Genomic DNA, 22,002 nt, shown 5'->3' with positions numbered 1-22,002 from the left:
TTAGATGAAGGGATTAAGAGTAACATTAACAAATTTGCAGATGACACAAAGCTGGGTGGCAGTGTGAAATATGAGGAGGATGTTAGGAGAATGCAGGGTGACTTGGACAGGTTGGGTGAGTGGGCAGATGCATGGCAGATGCAGTTTAATGTGGATAAATGTGAGGTTATCCACTTTGGTGGCAAGAACAGGAAGGCAGATTTCTATCTGAATGGTGTCAAGTTAGGAAAAGGGGAAGTACAATGAGATCTAGGTGTCCTTGTTCATCAGTCACTGAAAGTAAGCATGCAGGTACAGCAGGCAGTGAAGAAAGCTAATGACATGTTGGCCTTCATAACAAGGGGGGTTGAGTATAGGAGCAAAGAGGTCCTTCTGCAGTTGTACAGGTGGTGAGACCACACCTGGAGTATTGTGTTCAGTTGTGGTCTCCAAATTTGAGGAAGGACATTCTTGTTATTGAGGGAGTGCAGTGTAGGTTCACGAGGTTGATTCCCAGGATGGTGGGACTGTCATATGTTGAAAGATTGGAGCGACTGGGCTTGTATACACTGGAATTTAGAAGGATGAGAGGGGATCTGATTGAAACATATAAGATTATTAAGGGATTGGACACGCTAGAGGCAGGAAACATGTTCCTGGTGTTGGAGCAGTCCAGAACTAGAGGCCACAGTTTAAGAATAAGGGGTAGGCCATTTAGAACAGAGTTGATGAAGAACTTTTTCACCCAGAGAGTTGTGGATCTATGGAATGCTCTGCCTCAGAAGGCAATGGAAGCCAATTCTCTGGATGCTTTCAAGAAAGAGTAAGATAGAGCTCTTAAAGATGGTGGAGTCAAGGGATATGGGGAGAAGGCAGGAATGGGGTGCTGATTGTGGATGATCAGCCATGATCACATTGAATGGTGGTGCTGGCTTGAAGGGCCAAATGGCCTATTCCTGCACCTATTGTCTAAATACACCCAATGACTGGGCCTCCACAGCCGCTTGTAGCAACAAATTCCACAGATTTACCACCCTCTGACTAAAGTAATAGTTTGGATTATAACCTGAGGTTTTAAGTCCTGCTGTAGCTAGAGTGCTTTATTAAGGTATTGTATTCAGTTGTGGGCACCTTACCATTATGGAAAATTTGTTTTATTCTTGGAAGGAGTACATTATACATTTATTAAAATGACACCTGAACTCCAAAATGTTAAGTTAAAAACTTGATAATGTTCCCAGAAATTTAGAAAATTAAAGGTGACTTGTTGAAGTTTATAAGATACTAAGGAGATTATGCAAAAGCAATGATACTTGTATTTAGTTGCGGGGCATTTCTGAAGTTTAAAGCCAAGCCTTTCAAGAGTGAAATTAGGAAATTCATCTCCATGCATATAATGCTAGAAATTTGTAGAACATGAAATTGGGTCACAATGATACCAATAAATATCAAAGGAGACTAGGAGCTAAATAACTTTGCTTAAAGAGTGCAGCAACTTCAGCTGGAAATAATGTAGAATGGCATTTAGTTTGTTGAAGAGGTGCAGAATCTACTTTGTAACCAGTTATGTATGCATTTTGTTGCAGGTTTCCACTCATCGATCCCTCGGTTTACTTTGTCAGGCTCTACACTGAAGCCTTGCTGGTGAATTTACCCACGCCTGATTTCAGCATGCCCTATAATGTCATCTGCCTGACTTGTACTGTGATTGCAGTTGGTTATGGCTCCTTCTACAACTTGCTCACAAGGACATTCCAAATCGCCGAGCCCACTGGTGGGGTGGCAAAGAAGATTGCTAATGTAATCCGTAGGCTGCGTGGCGTTCCACCCATCTGAAGTTGCCAAGTGGGGCCGGGAAAAGCACTGATATCAAAGTCAGCAACTGCCCTGAGTTGAGTTATCTGTATTTCACATTTTAAAATCTGTGTTGCAGTGGTTTCACATGCTGTTCAGTTGAAATGAATTGGGTACTGGAAAACATTGTGCTGTGCACCTGCTGTTTTCACCAGGTCAGGCACCATGAATGATTTGTTGGGAGTGGGAGGTGTGCATTGAGCTGCTTTTTGTTGCAGTATGCAGTAGAGGGAAGAGGAAACCATTCAGCAAAATTGATAAACTACAATCTGTGGTGTCTATGCATTTTAAATAGTTATATCTGGTGTCTTTGCTAGAAACTCAGATCTGTACACACCAGCTTCTACATCTTGAGGCTGATTTTTATAAATGAACACTGCAAACTGAAAAGGATGGGGTTGGTGAGAAGGGAATAATCTTATCATTTAGTTACTTATTATCCACAGCCTGGGGTGCTGTGCTGTGCTTTATGGCAGAGAGCCCCATTTTGTACTATAATCTATACTCTGGTTTGCATTGACACCTTGGCAGCTAGCAACAGACATCTTTTGAGAGATCATTTGTCAGTCACATTGCAAGTACAAGCCTCAAGACAATGGAGCTTGCAACAGGCATTTAACTCCTAATAACATTTACAAATAGCCTCATTCCAGTGGGATTAACAAAAAGGAAGGAGTGAATGGTACTGTGCAAAGCTTGGATTTTATTTTTTCACTGATAACAAGCTCTTGGAAAGATTTGCAATGGTTTAAATGGGCTGATTTTATAGAGGCTGTCTCACACTTTTAAAGTACAATTTACATGGGTTATGATGTTTCCCCACTCTTTTCTGTGAACTCTGCCTTGAACTTCACATGTGTTTTCTTCAATTTTCTGTAGCTTGTGAGCTTTAAAACCCTGATTACAGTCTTTCCATGGCATTAACTAACTTGTGTATGATCTTTCTCTATGTTCAGCATTAGCCCACCAGTCCCTGTAAATGAGTTAATTCTCCTTGCTGTACATTAGAGTTTCCTGTAAACAATTTTTTTTCTCTGTTTAGGAAGTACTCCACTGGTTATGAGAAACTAATTCTTCATTTCTAGATCCAATTATAGTGAGAAATTTTGTCCTCACTTCTAATCTTATGGAGTAATTGCAGTATTATGTTTAAGAGACAGTGAACGTTGAGTGATGTTGCAATTTCACAGGAAAGGTTGTTGCAATGATTGGAGTTATGGATAGAATATCTACAATTGTCACCAAATATCTTTTGTCTGCAGTGAATAATGGGATTGAAGATACTGAATTGCTGTAAAGAGCTATGTTTGCACCCCTAAAACTCTCCTCTGCATTCATCTACTAAATAAAATATTGTCTGCTCTTCCTGGGCCTAACTGTGTTTCAGACTGAGTGTTACTTTTGCTAGGAATGTCAACTTTAAAATTACAACCAGCACAGCATGCATTTGATACACAAATTGAAGGAAGCCAAATGGATAAATGTTTCCCACTGGGATTCAGAATTTGAAGTGAATCATTTCCTAAATGAGCGTCAGTTGTTGTGATAACTAAGCAAAAATTGGAATTGATTTTTTTAAAAGGCAGCCCTTCCAGGAATCCACTAGACAACAACTTTTATGCTTTTATATAGTACCTTTTAACAAAATTAAATATTGCAAGATGTTTAGGGGTATTATTAAACAAAATTTGACACTGAGCCACAGCTGTTAGTGTAAATAATCAAGATCTTGGTCAAAGAGGTAGATTTTTTAAGGTATCTTAAAGGCAAGCCAGAGTTTGAAAATGGGAATTACAGAGCTTGGTATCAAAGCAGCTCAAATAGTCACTGATAAAGGAGCAATGGAAACTGAGTGCAAAAAGCCTGAATTTGATAAACCCAAAGATCTGGAAGGCTTGATCTGAGCAAGAGGCTGCAGAGATGGGTGTTGTTGCAAGATTGCAGAAACAATTGGAAAGAAGCAAGAGAATTTTAAGAAGTGTTCAGTGTGGGCACCAGTACAAGTATGGTGGACAAATAAGACTTGGACCAACCTTTGCAAGCAGAGCTTAAATAGGGAAGGAAGTGAAGTTTATATAGGCTGGTCAGGAGAGTATTGGAGTACAGCAGGCAGTTAAGTATGGATGAGGTTTCAGCTGCAACTGAGCTACAGCAAGGGATGACTGGATGATAATATGAGGTGAAAATTAGTACACTTTGCCTGGGAATGGTTACATGAATTAAAACTTGCATGGATCATACACAATGCAAAGATTTCAAGCTAACTTGGCTTCAACCATTTTCCTGAATCTGAAAGGTGACAAGAGAGAAGAATCTGTTGTATGATGCCAAGGATTCTTAAGGCTTTGGTCTTCCTAGTGTTTAGTTGGATGTCATAAACAATAGGGCAAACCTGAGACGAGGGTATAGCTGAGGGCTGTCAGTACATAATGAGAACTAGATCTGGCTAAACATACTATGCCAAGAAGAATATGTAGACTAGAAACAGCTTTTTTTCTATAACATCTGTGGTTAATTACAGATTCTTGGGTAGCTTGGGATGTAAGGAATATGAGATAATCAGAAGTAATTCTCAACTACAATTGAATAAATGTGAACAGAACCAAGCCATCTGAATAATGTAGGATGAAGTGATTGAATTTGTTGCCCATCTCTGCGAAAATTTGGAATATTTTAATATAGTCAAGGTCGTAGATTACCATGGTAAAGAGCATGGTGTTGCATTGCTGAGAGGGGAATAGAGGCCTGATCAATTTCAAGTGGAAAGATGGGGATGGATTTGAGAGGAGGTAACAATTTTAAGGACTTTAGACAGGAGAGAGAAGGTGCAGGCAAGATTTGTTCGAAAAGGCTAGATAGGAGATGGGTTGAATCTAGAGGAACATTTCAGGACTAAAGCAGCCAGAAGCATTCAGTTGATGGAAAACAGGAGGGAATCAATAGAAGCAGCTGATTGGGGCCGGTGACTATCTCTGTGCCAATATATCCATGAGCCTTTTTGGATAGTAGTTGTATAGGAGAGGGTGATGTGCATGAACTGGCTTTTGATTAAAAGCTTAGTCAAGAAGGATCTAAAAGTTCAAAGTAAATTTATTATCAAAGTACATGTATGTCACCATATACAACCCCAAGATCAGTTTTCTTGCAGGCCTACTCTAAATCCAAGAAACAATATAATCAATGAAAGACCACGCCCAACAGGACAGAAAACCAATGTCTGAAAGACGACAAACTGCTAATTCAAAAGAAAAGAATTAAACAATAATAAATGCACTGTAAATAGAGAACATGAGATGAAGAGTCCTTGAAAGTGAGGTCATGGGAACAGTTCAGTGATGGGGTGAATGAAGTTATCCCCTTTGGTGGTTCAAGAGCCTGATGGTTAAAGAGTAATAACTTCCTGAATCTGTTGGTGTGGGCCCAGAGGCTCCTATACCTTCCTGAAGGCAGCAGTGGGTGGTGAGGGTCCTTGATGAATGATGCTCCCCTGCAATGGTACTTAGTGTGGGGAGGGATTTACCCATGACCCATGGGCCATAACTACCATCTTTTGTAGACTTTTCCATTCAAGGGCATTGGTGATTCTACACCAGGCCATGATGCATCCAGTCACTATACTCGCAACTACACATCTATAGAAGCTTGTCAAGATTTTAGATGTCATGCTGAATGTAAACTTTTAAGTAAGTGCTACTGTACTTTCTTCATAATGGCAGGACAGATCCTGTGGAAGTGATAAAACGGAGGAATTTGAAGTTGCTGACTCAGCCCCTCTGATCCCCCATTGAGAACTTTGGTTTCCTCCTCCCGAAGTCAATTAATAGCTCTTTGGTCTTGCTGACATTGAGTGAATGATTGTTGTTGTGGCACCACTCAGCCAGATTTTCAGTCTCCCTCCTATATCCTGATTTATCACCACCTTTGATTTGGCCAGTGACAATGCTGCCTGTCATCATCAAACTTAAATATGGCATTGCAGCTGAGCTTAGCTTCACAGTCATTGGTATAGAGTGAGTAGAGCAGGGGACTAAGCACACAGCCTTGTGGTGCACCTGTTCTGATGGAGACTGTGGAGGAGATATTGCCAATCCAAACTGACAGGTCTGAAATTGAGGATCCTATTGAAAGGAGGTATTGAGGCCAACGTCTTGAAGCTTATTGACTAGTTTTGAGGGAATGATAGTATTGAATGCTGAGCTGATGCACCTTTGCTGTCCAAATGCTCCAGAGTTGAATGAGAAGCCAACAAAATGGTGTCTGTTGTGGCGGAAGGCTAATTGGAGCAGATCCAAGTCACTTCTCAAGCAGGAATTGATGTTCATCACCGTCCTCGCCAAACAAATCATCACAGTGGATGTAAGTGCTACTGGATGATAGTCATTGAAGCAGATTACCATGCTCTTTATTAGGCACTGGTATAATTGAAGCCTTTTTGAAGTAGGTGTGTACCTCAGATTGCTGAAGTGAAATTGTAAGGATATCAGTGGACATTCCAGCTAGTTGATTAGCACAGGTCTTTAGTAATTGGCCAGGTACCCCGGCAGGCCAAATCCTTTCTGTGGGTTCACCCTCCTGAAGGATGCTCTCACATTGGACTCGGAGACAGAAATAACAGGGTCATTGGGGGCTGTGGGGATTTATGAAGGTTCCTCCATGGCTATAAAAGTTAAGTAAGTCAAGGGATTAGGAAGAGGTTTCTCAGATATTGTGGCCATATATTCTTCAAAGCACATCAGTGATGGCTCTCTTTCACTTGAATCAGTACAGTGGTTTGAGGTAGCATAGATAATTAAGGGAAATAGCCATGCTGGTAAGTGCACTGTTATTTGTGGTCTCCATGGCTCAACATACTCTCTTATGGATGAGATCTTAGACTGAGTTTCTCTGTGGACATATGAGGTCTGGTGGCAAACAAATTTTCTAGAGCCCTGACCAAGATTTATTCATCCACCAATACACCACAACACTGAAACTGGCCCTTTAGCCTGTTTAGTCTGTTTCAAACTATTCTGCCTTGTCCTATGGATCCAAACTTGGACCATAGCCCTCCAGACCTCTCTCATCCATGTACTTCCCCAACTCTTGAATGCTGAAATAGGCATGGTACTTAGCTGCAGAGGAGAGTTGAAAATGAGAAAGCTTAGTCATAATTTCAAGCCTTCCAAATGAAACTTGAGGAATGGTCACTTGTAATAGTGGAACTGCAGCTTGCTTGTTCATAAGAAGATTCCACAATCAGCAGTGTGACCAGATCCTTTAATGATGTCCATGAAGAGATAATTCCAGACACAAAGGAAAGCTCCAATTTATCATGGTGATGAAACCTTTCATATCCATCCTCATTCACAGATGAACACTATCCAAATGACAGCACTCTACTGTCACTTGTACTGCAATGTACCATGGATTATTGGTTTAAGCCTCCCGAGTGGGATGTAAAAATGGAGTTAACTACTTCAGAGAGAATGTTAATATTTTCTGAATAGATTGGGCAGGGTCCATCAGCAAGCCCAGAGCACTATTTTGCTACTTGTGTGCTTCTTTGTTTAAAGGGGTTTTGAAGGATTTTTTTTCTGGACCAAGTGAGGAGCATTAACAAGGTGAAGCAAAGCAAATCATAGGACAGTTCTCTGGAAGAGCGATTATCCAATAAATTGTTTTCATCTAACCTTCCTTTTCAGTTCGCTTTCAATATGACCAATCTGGTCACATACTGTAATAATCCTTCAATCAATGCAGCTTCAGCATGCTCCTATAACATTTATAATATTGTGATGCTTTCTCCATCAGCAAGGTCCATATCATGATGTCTGTTTACAAATCTCCCTTGTGCAAAGCCCCTCATATTCACCTTCTCAGTCTTTGTAAGTTCAAGAAGATGCATGGCAAAATGTCATGAGTTTTCAATAGATCTTTGAACTATCAAAGTTTCTGTCACTTCAGGTTTCTCCAGTGGTTCGAGAGCTGATCATTCCATCTACGATTAACACCATGCATCAATCAACTTCTGTTCTTTATCACACATATACAAGGTGGAGTATCTCCAAGTGTAGACTTGTTTAGGCAGACTTCTGAGCAATAGTCATTCAGGGTTAAATGATGACTCCTTGTGGGGAGAGCTACCCAGAAGAAAAATGGAGGATATGGGCTGTGCAGGAGGGAAGTGTGAGGTTGATTGTGCAGTAGGTTAAGAGGTTGGCACAACATTGTGAGTTAAAATACAGGTACTATACTCTGCTGTACTATTCTATGATCTATTTCACCTCCTCTCTGAAATTCAGCTCTATGGTCTGTGAGATAAAGTCTGGAGCCAAGGGGTCCTAACAAAAAAAAAACTAGGCATCCCTGAAGAGTAGCTTGTTTTGGAGTACCAATCTTCATTACAGTTTGTTTTCTAGCCTCATAGCCTTTGATTTATGCAGTGCTCCCAGCCATTTGTGAATATCACGTGTGGTGAGTTGCACTGGGTGCTAAATGGTTTTAGTAATGGCAGGGACCTCAGGAGAAAGCCAAGACAGACCGCACAATCGACAGTTCTGGGCAAACATTGTTTTGAATGTGTTAGCCTCATCTTTATCACTCACACTCATTGGATTCTGCCATGGGGAAGAGGGTGCTTTTCAAGTCTTTTCTCACTTGCCATTGAATTGTCCACCACCATTCATGACCAGATGTGACATGAGCTTTGATCTTACCCATTGGAGGGGATCATGGCGTGCTGTTTTATAGCTCAGTGTTGGCACCTCACTATGTATTTATCAATACATAGTGCCCTTCCTGGCTTACCCTTCTGCCCTTCTCACTGAAGCTGAAATTATCCCCTGTGGCTTGTTAGTAGCGGAGTGTGAAGGCCATGAGGTTACAGGTTGTGGCAGTATAATTCCTGCTGGGGCTGATGGATGTCCAGGTTTGAGCTGGCCTGAATGAATTTGCAGAGGAGATTTACCAGGATTAGAGAACATGTCTTGTGTGTAAAGGTTGGGCAAGCTAAGATTTATCTTTTTGGAGCAAAGGAGGATGAGAATAGACTTGACAAAAATGTGCAAGATTTTAAGACACATAGGTAGCGTGGAAAGCCAGTGCCTTTTCCTAGGGTGGCAATGGCCTAGGAAATCAATTCAAGGTGAGTGGAGGAAAGGGTAGGGGAGGTGTCAAGAACTAGGTATTTTTTCCCCACAGAGAGTATTAAATATCTGGAATACACTGCCAGGGATGGTGGTAGAAACTAATACATAAGGGACATAAACACATGATGAAAGGAAAATAGGGGGTATGGTCTATGTAGGAGCGAAGGGTTAGACTGATTGTGGGTGAGGTTGTGGGCCAATGGACCTGTGTTGTTCTGTATTGCTCTAGGTTCTTTTCATTTACTATGTGATGGGGGAGTCTTTGGTGCTAAGATAGCCAACAGCCAGCTGAAGGAAAGCAGGGAGGAATACTAACTCAGAATTGAGGGAATGTGAAGATTTTGAGAATAGTGAGACTGCAGGACATGGGAAGGAGTGAAGTCATATAGGGTCCATGCTGCTGCCTGAAATTGTTGTCTGTCTTATCCAGCTATACCTCTAAACAGGCTGTGCTGTCCCAGTTTCTTGCAATTGAAAGTCATTTCTGAACTCTAAGAATTCACACTCACCTTTTCCTCCCCTGACTGCAGAACACAAGGAGGCTCAAGCAAGCACTTTGCATTTGAGTCTGCATCGTATGGTCAGAGATTTGTTTCCTCCAGTGACTGACTCAGAACCACCTGGCCAGACGGAAAAAGAGCAAATGAGTGAAAGGAGAGAGGAAATAGGGGCATCCCTCTTCTCATTACAGGAGCCTAAAGACCCACACTGAATGTTTTAGGAACAGCTTCTTCCCCTCTGCCATCAGATTTCTGAGCGGTCCATGAACCCGCGAACATCATCTCCTTCGCTCTATTGGTTTATTATTACTTAAACTTACAGTAATTTTTTAATGTCTTGCCTTGGCCGGTTGCCACGGAACAACAAATTTCACAGCACAATAATATGTCAGTGATAATAAAAGCTGATTCTGATTAGGTCATGTATGAGCTGTGACATGGTTAACTGGAGTCACTAGGGATGGGTTCAGGGTTATTTAGAGAAGCTTATCAAGTATGAGTGTAGAACACATGTCCTGTGCTTGATGACATTATTGGTTCATGTGAAGGAGTCCTGTCCATAAACACGTGGTGACAGATGGTATCACAGCACTGCAGCACTGATCCTATATGAAGTGGTAACCAGCTCAGAGACTACTGCTTTGTTAGAGTGATTGGGATCAGAAATGCCAGCAAGGACCTCAAAGGCACCACTCACTGCACAGCTCTTTCTGTCCTGCAGTCTGTGTATCCAACACTGCAACTAGTTTGGTTCCTTGCTCATAGGACACTCTCCCATTCAATCTACCCACTGCTGGGAAACGAGGACAATCATCTCTCAGGAAGAACAGACAGACAGCCAAATCCCGACAATCAAGATTCGTTCCAGACTTGAATGGGTTCTCTTGGAAATTTGTGCTCCCGGTGGCCTGGACTGAAGGTGTTGTATCTGAATCTGCGCAGTATACGGAATAAGGTAGATGAACTTGCAGCGCAGTAGCATATTGGCAGGTATGATGTTGTAGGCATCACTGAATCATGGCTGAAAGTGGGAGCTGGGAGCTTAATGTCCAAGGACACACATTGCATTGAAAGAACAGACAGGAAGGCAGAGGGGGTGGCATGGCTCTGTTGGTAAAATATGAAGTCAATTTATTAGAAAGAGGTGACATAGGGTCGGAAGGCGTTGAGTCATTGTGGATAGAGCTATGGAACTTCAGGGGTAAAATACCCAATCAGAGTTGTGTACAGACCCCCACAAACAGTAGTAAGGATGTGGCCTACAAATTACAATTGGAGATAGAAAATACACTCTCCCACTATGGGAAACATCTCTCCATGCATGTCCATTTTATCTAGGCCTTTGGATATTCAATAAATTTCAGTGAGATCCCCCTCATTTTTCTAAACTCCAGCAGGTACAGGCCCAGAGGCCTCAAAGATAGATTAACCCTTTCATTCCCAGAATCTTTCTTGAGAATCTTCTCTGGACCCTCTTCAAAACCAGTACATCCTTTCTTCAATAAGGGTCTCTAAACTGCTCACAGTAGTCCAAATGTGCTCTGGACCAGTGCCTCATGAAGCCTCAGCATTACATCCTTGCTTTTATATTCTAGTCCTCTTGAAATGAATGATGTGTTGGGCTGAAGGGCCTGTTTCTTTGCTGCATTACTCCCTGATCCCAGGGGAATCTTTTAAATGGGGATATGTTGGGAATTTGGACTTCAGTGCCTCTTCCCTCCTGCTGCTGACAAGGCCCTTTCTTAATGTAGTCAGGTTCACAAAACATAGTCTGTTGTTACCTCTGAGGAGAGAGAAACCTCTTTGAACATGACTCTTCTGTTCTCCCTCTCACCCACACCAAGTACAGCTCCTGATGGAGGTTGCATTTGAAGCACCCTGGTTTCCTTGGCTGTACAGGTCTAGGGAAGACCATCTGTGACCTCACCAAATGTGTGAGATTGAGGCGCAAGCCCACTCCAAACTCCCTGTCTTTGTGGATTAAAATAAAATGAGTGCCACGAAATAACAGACAGTACACTGCATACAATTAAAAGATTGAGCTTTGTAATTCTTAATTTGACTGAAGAGTTAGGAAAGAAAAGAACAACAAAAAAAAAAGGCCCAGTTTAGTGAACCAGTCTAATGTACATAAGTTGTTCACGGTTTTCCCAAGTCACCGATCCTCAATCGATCTCGCCCCAGGCTTCGTCGAATCACGGTCCTGCTTCGGGTTGAATCCAACGGCCTCTTCTCTCTGGCGTCTTCTCCCCTCATCTCTCTTGAACCGCACAAAAAAACCCAGGCCCAACCTTAGTGTCCCTCACCAGAGAACCCTCCCCTTCAATTCGACCATCGTAATTGGATGGCAGACATTTCTCCTCATCTCCTGTCTTCAACAATAATCCAAACATGAGCTGAAAACAAGCAGCTCTCACAGAACAGCACAAAGTGAAATATGGAACAGCATAGCAGTAAAAATATGAACCTGGGCTTTACACTCTCCCCCCACCGAAATAGTCATGTCCTCATGACCTTGAAATAATATGTCACCTCATCTTAATACCATCGCTTTCAAAGGAATTTCATGATGCCAGCACCTCCAATCTATCTGTTAAGGGCAGTGACATATCTCACTAGGGGGATAGCCATAGCACTCTGTTTCCCTGGTGCTACATAGGCCAGCCTAATGGGGGGTCTCCTGATTCTTTGCGATCTCCTTACCCCATCACCTAAGTTTTCAGTTTCAGACCCTCCTTGGGATACTTCTGGTCTATATGGCTTCCCTCGGTCTATCACTCTTGCCCTCCTGAAACTCGTATCCCTCTGCCACTTGGCTGGGCCCCATTTCATCCCCTTCATGGTCCTGCTGAAACCCAGCCTGTCCACAGATAGTCCCCCCAATTTCATCTGCCTCAGCGTGAGAAGGGTTGGGAATCTCTTCCTCAGTCAGTGGGGAGTTAGCAAAAGGCAGCATATACCACACCCCCATTTCCTCATCCTCCCGAGTCCTTATCCCATTCAGGGGCGGGGGCCTGTCTAATCTCTCCTGCTGCTAGTCCTTCAGACTATCCACGTCACCGCAAAGCCATCTTACTAGGTGTAGAGTCCAGGTCAGGCTCTAGGTCAACACGCATCTCTTGTCCCAGAGGTAGAAAGTGGAGATGGAGAAGCTTGACAGGTCCATTCACATCCTCTGGTTTCACCCGGAGATCTGGTATGTTTGGCATCTGACTCTCCACCACATAGGATGTAGTCACCCAGCGGTCAGCCAACTTGTGCTTCTCTGGTAGCCCCAAATTCTGTATGAGGACTCAGTCTCCCGGCATTATTTGAGAGAACCTAACCTTTTGGTCATACCTCCACTTATTTCCTCGATTCTGCTTTGCAGTCGTGACCTCAGCTAATTCATGCACCTTTTCCAGCTCCCCTCTCATATCAGACATGTACTTCAGATAAGTCTTCAGCGGTAGGTCATCCTCGCCAGTCCCAATCACAGGTCAATGGGCAACTTCACCTCGTACCCAAACATCAGGTAGTATGGCAAGTACCTGGTAGCTTCATTTTGTGTACAGTTGTAACAGTGGACCAGATGTCCAATAGGTTGACTCCACTTGCTTTTGCTGACTTCCAAGGTTCTGAGGATGTCTAGCAAGGTCCAATTAAACAGGCTGCTGATCACGCTGTGTGTGATAAGGCATGATCCTCGACTTCTCAACTCCAAGCATGCTCAGGAACTCATGTTCGAGCCTACTCTCGAAATCCCATCCCATGGGAAGACCATAATAAATGAAATACTTCTCCCATAACGCTGTGGACGCCCTCTGATCCTTCGTAGGGAGATAGTGCGCATTTCTGGTATAGTGATCTGTAATGACCAAGACATTCGCCACGTTGCTGGTATCTGGCTCTATTGACAGGAAATCCATACACTTCAGGACAAGTGGCACCACACTCTGTAAATGGGACAATGGAGCAGCATTCCGTATGCATCGAATGCACGACTAGCAGCATTCTTTGACCTCTGATTTCATTCAAGGCCAGTAGAACTGATCTCTGAGCGATCCATAGGTCTTTTCAGCCCACAAATGGCCAGAATCATCATGAGGTGACTTCACCACTATCCTCTAAAGCTTCTCAGGCAGAATCAGCTGGGATCGCCAAGGATGATCCAGAGGCAACATGACCTGGTACAGGATTTGGTTCCTCAACTCCAATCTGAGCCATTCTCTCAGTAAAGGAGGCACCTCAGTGTGTTTCATCTTCCCTGCTTGGGCCACGTCTCCTTTTATCAACCACTGACCAAATGATACCAATGCCTGGGTCATCCTGCTGAGCAGCTGCGACTTCCCCAGGACTCTATTCCAGTAACTGATGTAAGGGGGTTTCTTCTTTTGTCGGGTTTTTTGTGCAAGGGGGTTCTTTTGTTACTGTGTATGTTAATCAAAATGGCTTCTTTGTTTTGTTACAAGTAGGAATGCTTCTTTGTTATGATAAGTGCTTTCTCTCACAGTTAGTTTGGGTTTAGAATTACTGATAACAAGAATTGTATTCATTTGTTAACCAATCAGGATTAATGTTATTCTCTCTCTCTTCTGAGTCTGTAAACTATTGTTGGCGGGCTTTTGGGGAGTCGGCGCGAGGGGGTGAGAGAGAGAGGACACGATGCTGTAAGCTGGGTGACGGAACGGACCCCGAGCGGGGGTCCAAGGCCAGGGTTTTCAGCGAGGAGAGGAGACAAATGATCACTCGGGTGGTCGTGAGCTACAAGTCGAGGAGGTCTGAGGGGATTGAATGGTGGCCAGAAGACTTTGTTAATTGAGCTCCAACAGTTGTGCGCAAAGCGATTTGGACTTTTATAAGTTTTGGCGCCTTTTCTTTATTTTTCTTTTCCTTCATATATACTGTATCATTATTAATCACTTAGTTTTAGTAATCTCTATAAAGTGTAATCATTTAATCGCATATGGTGTACTGTCTGTTAATTGGCGGGGTTGGGGACATCACATATCATCCACACAACCACCTCTGCAGGGGCCAGTCGCCACGACCTTTCTCTAAATGGGGTGTCCTCTGTCATTTGGATGGTGTGGCAAGTGTTCTTGGAACAACCCACATCAAACTCGTCAGTAGAAAAAACACCTTCCAGTTTCAACATCATCTCTATCAACCTCTTCTTCCAACCCACAGGTACTGGAGCATCCCCAAAGTTGAATGACTCAGCAGTCAATTTTCCCTTTTTCAAAGAGAGTTTCTTCCCAGCTTGTCTCACAGGGACGCTAGACATTACCATCACCAGGAAGAGGTGTGCCGGGGCATTCTCTGCTTGAAGGTGACCTCCCTCTTTGTGGTGTTCCTGACACTCACTGCCAACCTGTTCACATGTACATCTGAGGGTTTCTGCAGTTCGGGCCTCACCAGTACCCCAGCAGGTAAGACTGACTCCTCTTCATGGTCTTCCGGAGAATCCACTAAGAGGATCTCAGCCTCAGGCATTCTGGAAAATCTGGGGTTTCCCATCACTCTTACTACTTCCCCAGGCCGTAACGTGGTTGGTTTTGTCTGGGCGAGCCACACAGTCCCTCCTCTATGCTCATTATCCAGCACAGTGCAGCCACACACTTCTGCAAAAGCAGCTTGAAACACTGGGAGAATGCATAATGATTTCAGAAAGCTCTCTGCAGCTCTCTCTTTGCAAGCTCCTATTAGCTTCCTCACAATAGGAGTATTTGTCCCCACAAGAATTGAAACTCCACCCTTCTCAACAGGGTCCAGACAAACCAGTGCTAATGTATCAAGGACCTCAGCCACTCCCACATCTGGCTCCAAAAACTCCAGCTTCTCTGACAAATAACCATTATACCGATAATCACCCACAGTAAGACCCTAGATCTCTAGTGCACTGAATGGAGTCAATGGTAAATATGTCAAATATTGATTGAAAAACGAACGGTACAGCAAAGTGACCGACCACCCTGCGTCAGGTATGGCTCCAGCATAAATACCCTCTATCTGTAGCAATACACTGGAGCATGGCCCCACTAAGCCTCCAGGAATAGGGATTTTTGCTTTAGGGCATTCCTTGATATATTGCTGGGAACTGCCAGGCCATGTCCTCACAGAGTCTCTTCTAACTTTCCTGATGTCTGTCTCTTCTTGGGTACCCAGAGGCTCACTCTCCGAGGGGTTTCCTGTCGATCACACTCCCAGCTGATGCGTCCCTCTTCACCACGGTATTAACAGACAATATCAGCTGCTCCTCTTCTCGTGGGATCCAGCCACAAGCAGCCCTCGACATAGTCCATCCCTTTAGGAGGTCTGCCTCCCTATCAGCTCCATCATACGGGGGAGCCAAACCTTTGCTCCACAATCATAACTGTTCCTATGCTAACGGAACTTAAAGTTCAATTAACAATTCATCAAGGATTCGAATGTCTACCCCACTCAACACACACACACACACACACACACACACACACACACTTGTTACCAGTAACCCTGTGGATTTGCACCACCGCTCAACCATAACCACGTACCGTAGTCACTTTACTGGACAACATTTAGCACAGACTTAAACACGCAACCCACTAGATCGATGCTCAGGGCAATCACGCAGCATTCAACAAAATCGATCCCGGACGAGCCCCCACAATGAAACACTGTGGTTTCCTCGGCTCCACAAGTCTGGGGAAGATGATCTCCGGCCCTGCCAAACGTGCGAGCTTGAGGCGCAAGCCTGCCCCAAAACCCCCTGTGTGTGTGGATGCAGTACACTGCATACAATTAAAAGGTTGAGCTATATAATTCTTCATTTGACTAAAGGGTTAGTAAAGAAAAGAACAAAAACACAAAGAAAGGGATAGCCCTGAGTGCATGCAGATCACATTCTTGGTAGGATCTCTAAGTGGTTTCTATGCGGCTGCAAACCTGGAAATAGGAAAGTGCCTGTGGCTAGGGGAGTATCTGTTCCACACACAGCTTCGCAGTGAGCTATGACAGACTCCTCCATCCCAGCGTCCGTCTGGTGTGTGGCTTTTTCCCTCTCCACCTGGTACACTCTCCTACAAGCAAATGGCATAATACCACAATCCTCACGTCCCCGATTGGGCTTCACTGTAGATCAGCTCGTACACTTCCAGTGCGACGAGGGCACACCCACCGTGTTTCTCACGCCTATATCAAACTCATTTGTGCTGTACAGCTGACAAGCAACCCTTTGGCGGAATGCAACGTGTCGAGCGGCAGCTGGGGGAGGAAAGGCGCTGCCAACGTTTTGGGTCAAAACCCTGCACCGATGCAGGGCTTCAATCAAAAAGCTCACCAACTCCTTCCCTCCCCCATTGTATTCCCTCTAGCAGGCTGCTCGTCGCTCCAGACTCCAGCATTTGATTCTCCATCACACGGTTCAACTGATGGCAAATCCCACATCCACCGTGAGTAACCCTGAACTGGGAGCTGCATCTAAGAACCCATCTTGTAAAAAGAATTAATCTTGTTCTTATCTGGCACCATTACTGTAATATTGTTTGTACATCATGTAAGTATGTGTTCCTTCTTCTCCAATCTCTTGGTCAATAAATCCTCCATCCGAGCCATTAAATTAGATTACACCTGTTTCGTCTTACACCTGCCTGCATGACCTTGCTGCTAATTAATTAGCTGCTGCATTTCCTGTAACCCAACTCTCATTATACCTCCAGCGTATTGCTATGGCTGGAAAAATCCTTTAGAGCATCCTGAGCTCATGGAAAACTTACAAATGCAAGCTGTTCCTTAGCATTCTCTTTATTAAATATAGACACGCAAGGCACTGCCATTTGCAGGTTATGGCATGACAGTATGGTGGTCAACAAGGTTCCTACCATCATTACTATCAACATGACGTGCTGCCTCAAGAGGGTAACATGCATCATCTAAGATCACCATGATCTGGGGCACACCATCAGGCAGGAGATACAGAAACCTGAAGTCCCACACCACCAACTTTAAGAACTGCTACTTCCCTTCAACCAGTTGGCATAACCCTGATCGCTACAGCATAGCAAACCTTTGACCACTTTGCATTATAGTTAACTCTATTTTTGTTGTAATTGCATTCTTGCTTGTAAAGTTTGTGTTTAATTTATGCTTTTCTTGGAACGTTGTGTATCCAATGTTATGTGTCTGTGATGAACTGGATACACATATGCTTACATATATGACCTTAAACTCTACACATGGCAGGCTAAGCACACTTCAATTAATCCTTACCCTTTAAATACTCCTTTGCCTCTGTCCGTCAGATGTACATTGTAGCTGTGGTTACCACAGAGTACAAACAAGCCAGATCTCATGGAAATAGTGGCAGATAACATCACTGCTGATGTCATTTCCTCCTGTGGATCTATTTGGCCTAAAATGGTGCAGGTGTCTTCAATAACCATTGGAAGATTGGAGGAGCATGAGAGCTTGTGGGCTCTGCCTGCTGGTAATGGTTCATCTGTGGGTCTGGTGGGAGCTTTTGGTCTCTATCTCAGCCAAGGATTCCACCATCTCAGAGTGAACAAGTTTCCTGTTGCATCTATGTTTCTCTCATCAATTTCCATTTGCTTACTGATTTAAGGTTAAAGCACCACTTTATTTTAAATTTGGTTTTCCACCACTTCCAGTATAATTCAATCACTTTATGATGGATAACACAGTGAGACTCTCCCTCATTTCCCTCCCTTGGAAAGCTTTCAGACCTTAACAGCTCTTTAAGAAATGATGTGCTGGATAAGTGCTTGCTAATTAACCCCTGACATTAATTCTCTTGAGCTTGTTTGCTGCAAACCTTCCTCAGCTGCTTGCTGGTGAACCTCCAGAAGAAGACCCTTGGGTGACACCCTTCCTTATTTGGCAGTGTCCCCTCGTGTATTGGGCTACAATGTCTGTGCCCTCACAGATATCTTTGTGTGAGTTGCTGTCGGTTCAAGGCCAGCCCGTGACCGAGGAGCAGGCGTGGGCTCTGTGTTACCATGGCTGTCGGGCTATCCAGCAGCAACAGCGTCAAGCCAGTAACTGGACTGACTGGCTGATGAACTGGGGGCAGCCTCAGTTCCAAACAATCGAAGACTTGATCCTGAATGAAGATGGAACGGTTGGGTGTGTTTCCACTGGTCACGGTAACGTAGGGGCAAAAGTATTGGCAGGTGAGTGGCAATAGAAAAGCCCATGCAACAGATGATCCTGGTGGTTTCATGCTTTAAAGTCTTATTGTTTTTGAGAAAGAGCACTTGTACTCTTGAGTCAGTGTACCACTAATATCTGCTCAATTTCTTTGATGTTCTTCTGGTGAAGTGCTGGTGTCGTTAGTATTAAGTATCCACTTCTAGTTGGCCAGGTGAACCCATTAAAGCCACTGCACCATTCCTCTTTTGTACTATTGATTTATTTATAATTTGTAATGATTTATATTTATGGCACAACTGCTGTCAAAAATAAACACATTTCACATGCTGGTGATAGTAAGCCTGATTCTGAAAATGGCAGGCTTACTTGTGATACTGCAGTAAATAGTAAAGAATTATTCCCTCCGCCCCAGGATATTTATCTCATGGAAGATGCATTGGATAGTTCCAAAACTAAAAGATGACCAACTCGGTTGAACAGTTGGAGTCAGTGGTGTTCCCATGTTTCTCCCCACCCTGTGCTTCTAATTCTTTAAGGGTCCTGTTTTAATTGATATTGCTGTAGAACTTATTTTAGGGTGCATTGGCATCTCTGTGTTTATGATGGAGCATTGGGTTGGCGAAAGGATGCTATCAAAAGTGTTTATGTGAAACTGCACTTGGAGAACACGAGTGTTCCTTTGCCCTGTTGCTAGTGCCTGTCAGGTGGAGGAGAGTCTTTGAGACCCTTGTTCTGGCCTGTACTGCTAGTCATGAGGTATTTGTTTGACTGAGCTGCTGCCATGTGTTGTGTTACCAGACACTACTGTAGAGCACTATTTTCATATGATCTTGAGTAGGGTCAAAAGGAAAGGAGACCTGTCATTGGGAGCTTGCATTGGTGTAATCCTCCATTGGTGTACATGAGTGAGGCAGCTTGCTCTATTCCTGCCCTTTTCTAAAGCAGAGTGTGAGAGGACAGCTTGGTGGTACTCCTACGGTTTCAATATTCACACACGTTTGTTACAGAAGCTGCTTGAGAGACCCAAAAGGTGTAGTTTGGACAGTGAAACTTCTTTTGCAGCATGGGGGCTCTTACAACTATGGGGGTATTGAGAAAGTAGTGAGGTGTTGGGAAAGCAGTGGCCTTTCCTTAAGGGCTTCCATTGTAGTTTACTATTTATTCCCAGTGTGTTCTCTAGTGTTGACATTGCAATTTGTCTTTTATTTGACATGATTTATTTTAGTTTGTTGTTCCTTTACTTTGTTGCTCCAAATCTTTAGTTTGTGTCATAAACAAGCAGGTAGTGCTGGGATGAGTTGGGGATGAGTTTAGTCAGAGGACCACAGACTCCGAGGAAGGAAATGTGGGTTTGAGCTCCTACTTGCCCTGGTGCTGCTTTTCATGTGAACAAAATGTAATGGTTTCACCCAGGCAACAAGTGTAACAGATGTTTACCTACAGGGTATTTATAACTAGCTCTTGTGATGTCCCAGGCAACAATTATTTCAGTCTTCCCAGTGCTTGGTGTTAATACAGTAATATCCATATTTGCTACTGCCCTTTGACTAGCCACATTAAGCAATCTTAAATTTTGAATTTCACGAACATTCTCCCAAGGAAGTGAAGAGTACTGTACTCTGAATAGCAACTGGCTTGTGTTGTAAAGGAGGAAGGGTCGGACCACTGGGGCTGATGAGGTTGTTATGGAAAAGTAGGTGAACTCACTACTTGAGGTGTAGGGGCAAGAGGTGATGGGTCAGTATAAAAATATAACTTCTAACTGCAGAGTTATGACATGTTGTGGAGAGAACATTGAGGGTGTACCTTGGGGTCTTGAGAATTCTTCCTGCTGAGAAGCTAAAATACTGAAATTTGATTAATGGGGGTTTTTGTCATCAGAATATGCAGACATGAACAGTTAATACACAAGATTTGTTTGATTAAAATAATGGTTCTATGGCTATAGGTGGCAGTGGACTATTTGTAGCCATCAAATTATTTAATGATAGGCCTGAGATTCAGAATAGAGTTTAGCAGAAATTCCCTCACTGTTGAGGGATTTCTTCCTGGGTCAGCAACTGAGGCAGGAATGTTTTCAACATCAGTAATCTGGGGGAAGTTGATGAAGGAGAAGGGGACAAAAGGATACAGAAAGGTAAATAACTGTGATGGGGTCTCTGCCCTTTGAAGTTGGGGCCAAGCACATGGCATGTGCTGAGATTGGATTCTGGATGATGTTGGTTTGACTTGTTGCTAAATGCAACTCCTTTTAATTTTCAGATGACAAGAAGAATACGTGCACAGAAGAGAAGGTAACTGGCTTCTACTTAACCCAGAATGAGATTTCTAATGGTGGTAGACAGACTGATTGCTGTGGAATGAGACTGAGCTTTATCTGCACTCTCCATAAATGGAAATAAACTTAATGGTGACCAAGTCAGAATATGGAAAGCCAAGAAGTTTGAGATTTGCTTTTGCACATGCTCATCAATGTGAAATTGTGTGTTCTTAACCTTTGGCTTTTATTATTATTATTATTATCGTCACATGTACTGAGATACAGTGAAGGGCTTGTCTTACATAGTGTTCACATAGATCAAGGGAAACAATAACAATGGAGAACAGAGTGTGATAGTGACAGAGAGCGCAGGTAAACAAGAAAGTGCATGATCATAATGAGGTAGATTGTGAAGTCAAGACTCCATTTGATTGTACTAAGGAACTATTTAATAGTCTTCTAACAGCGGGCTAGAGGCTGACGTGCTGAGCTCTGTCCACAACTCTCTGCAATTTCTTGCAGTCACGTGCAGAAGTGAATTCTGCACAGGATGTACCAGGTGGGATGTGCTGTTTAACGGAGTGTGAATGATCCCGCTTTCATTCTCACTTACAGTTACAGTTCTCAGAGGCCTGGTTAGAGTATCAGCCTGTTGATCCAGGGACATGTTCATTTCTCTCTATAGGAGGTTGGAAATTTAAATAATTAAATCAGATCAGTAATCATTTTTTTCTTTAAAAGCTAGACTTTGTGACATGGCTAGAAAACAATTGGGTTGGTGTAAAATCTCTTTTGGTCCAATCAGAGTACAATCTGCAGTGTCTGCCCGGTGTGCAATCCATGGCTCCAAGTCCATCCATGTTGTTTACCTTTTGGCTCGGTCTGAAGGCCAATAAACAGCAGCAACTTCCTAACAAATAAATAAAAAGACTCCGAGCCAGTCCTGGGACCACAGACAAGCACACAGAGCACAGACATTCCTTCTCAAGTCTGCTGGCAGGAGTTTCCTTGCCTGCTGTTTCTCCCATCCCCAACACCTGTATTAAATCTCCTAATTGACGGAGGTGGCTATGGAGGCTCAACTGTCCTCTACCTCTACCTCTACCTCTTGGTGATTTGTGATGGGCTGCATACATGACACACTGGCTGTTCT

General features: G+C 43.4%; 1 protein-coding gene across 1 annotated transcript in view; it reads left to right on the top strand.

Moving 5' to 3' along the window:
• pigt (phosphatidylinositol glycan anchor biosynthesis, class T) overlaps positions 1–3,214 on the top strand; it is a 35,210-nt gene extending 31,996 nt beyond the window's left edge. The window contains exon 13 of the mRNA XM_059981181.1: positions 1,566–3,214. Coding sequence (XP_059837164.1) covers positions 1,566–1,815 — 250 coding nt within the window. The 3' untranslated portion in view covers positions 1,816–3,214. The remainder of the gene's footprint in view (positions 1–1,565) is intronic.
• Positions 3,215–22,002: the final 18,788 nt, after the last annotated feature.

This window comes from Hypanus sabinus, chromosome 9 (assembly GCF_030144855.1).
Source record: "Hypanus sabinus isolate sHypSab1 chromosome 9, sHypSab1.hap1, whole genome shotgun sequence".
NCBI lineage: Eukaryota > Metazoa > Chordata > Chondrichthyes > Myliobatiformes > Dasyatidae > Hypanus > Hypanus sabinus.
The sequence above is the reverse complement of the archived record's forward strand: the minus strand, read 5'-3'. Positions and strand labels throughout refer to the sequence as shown.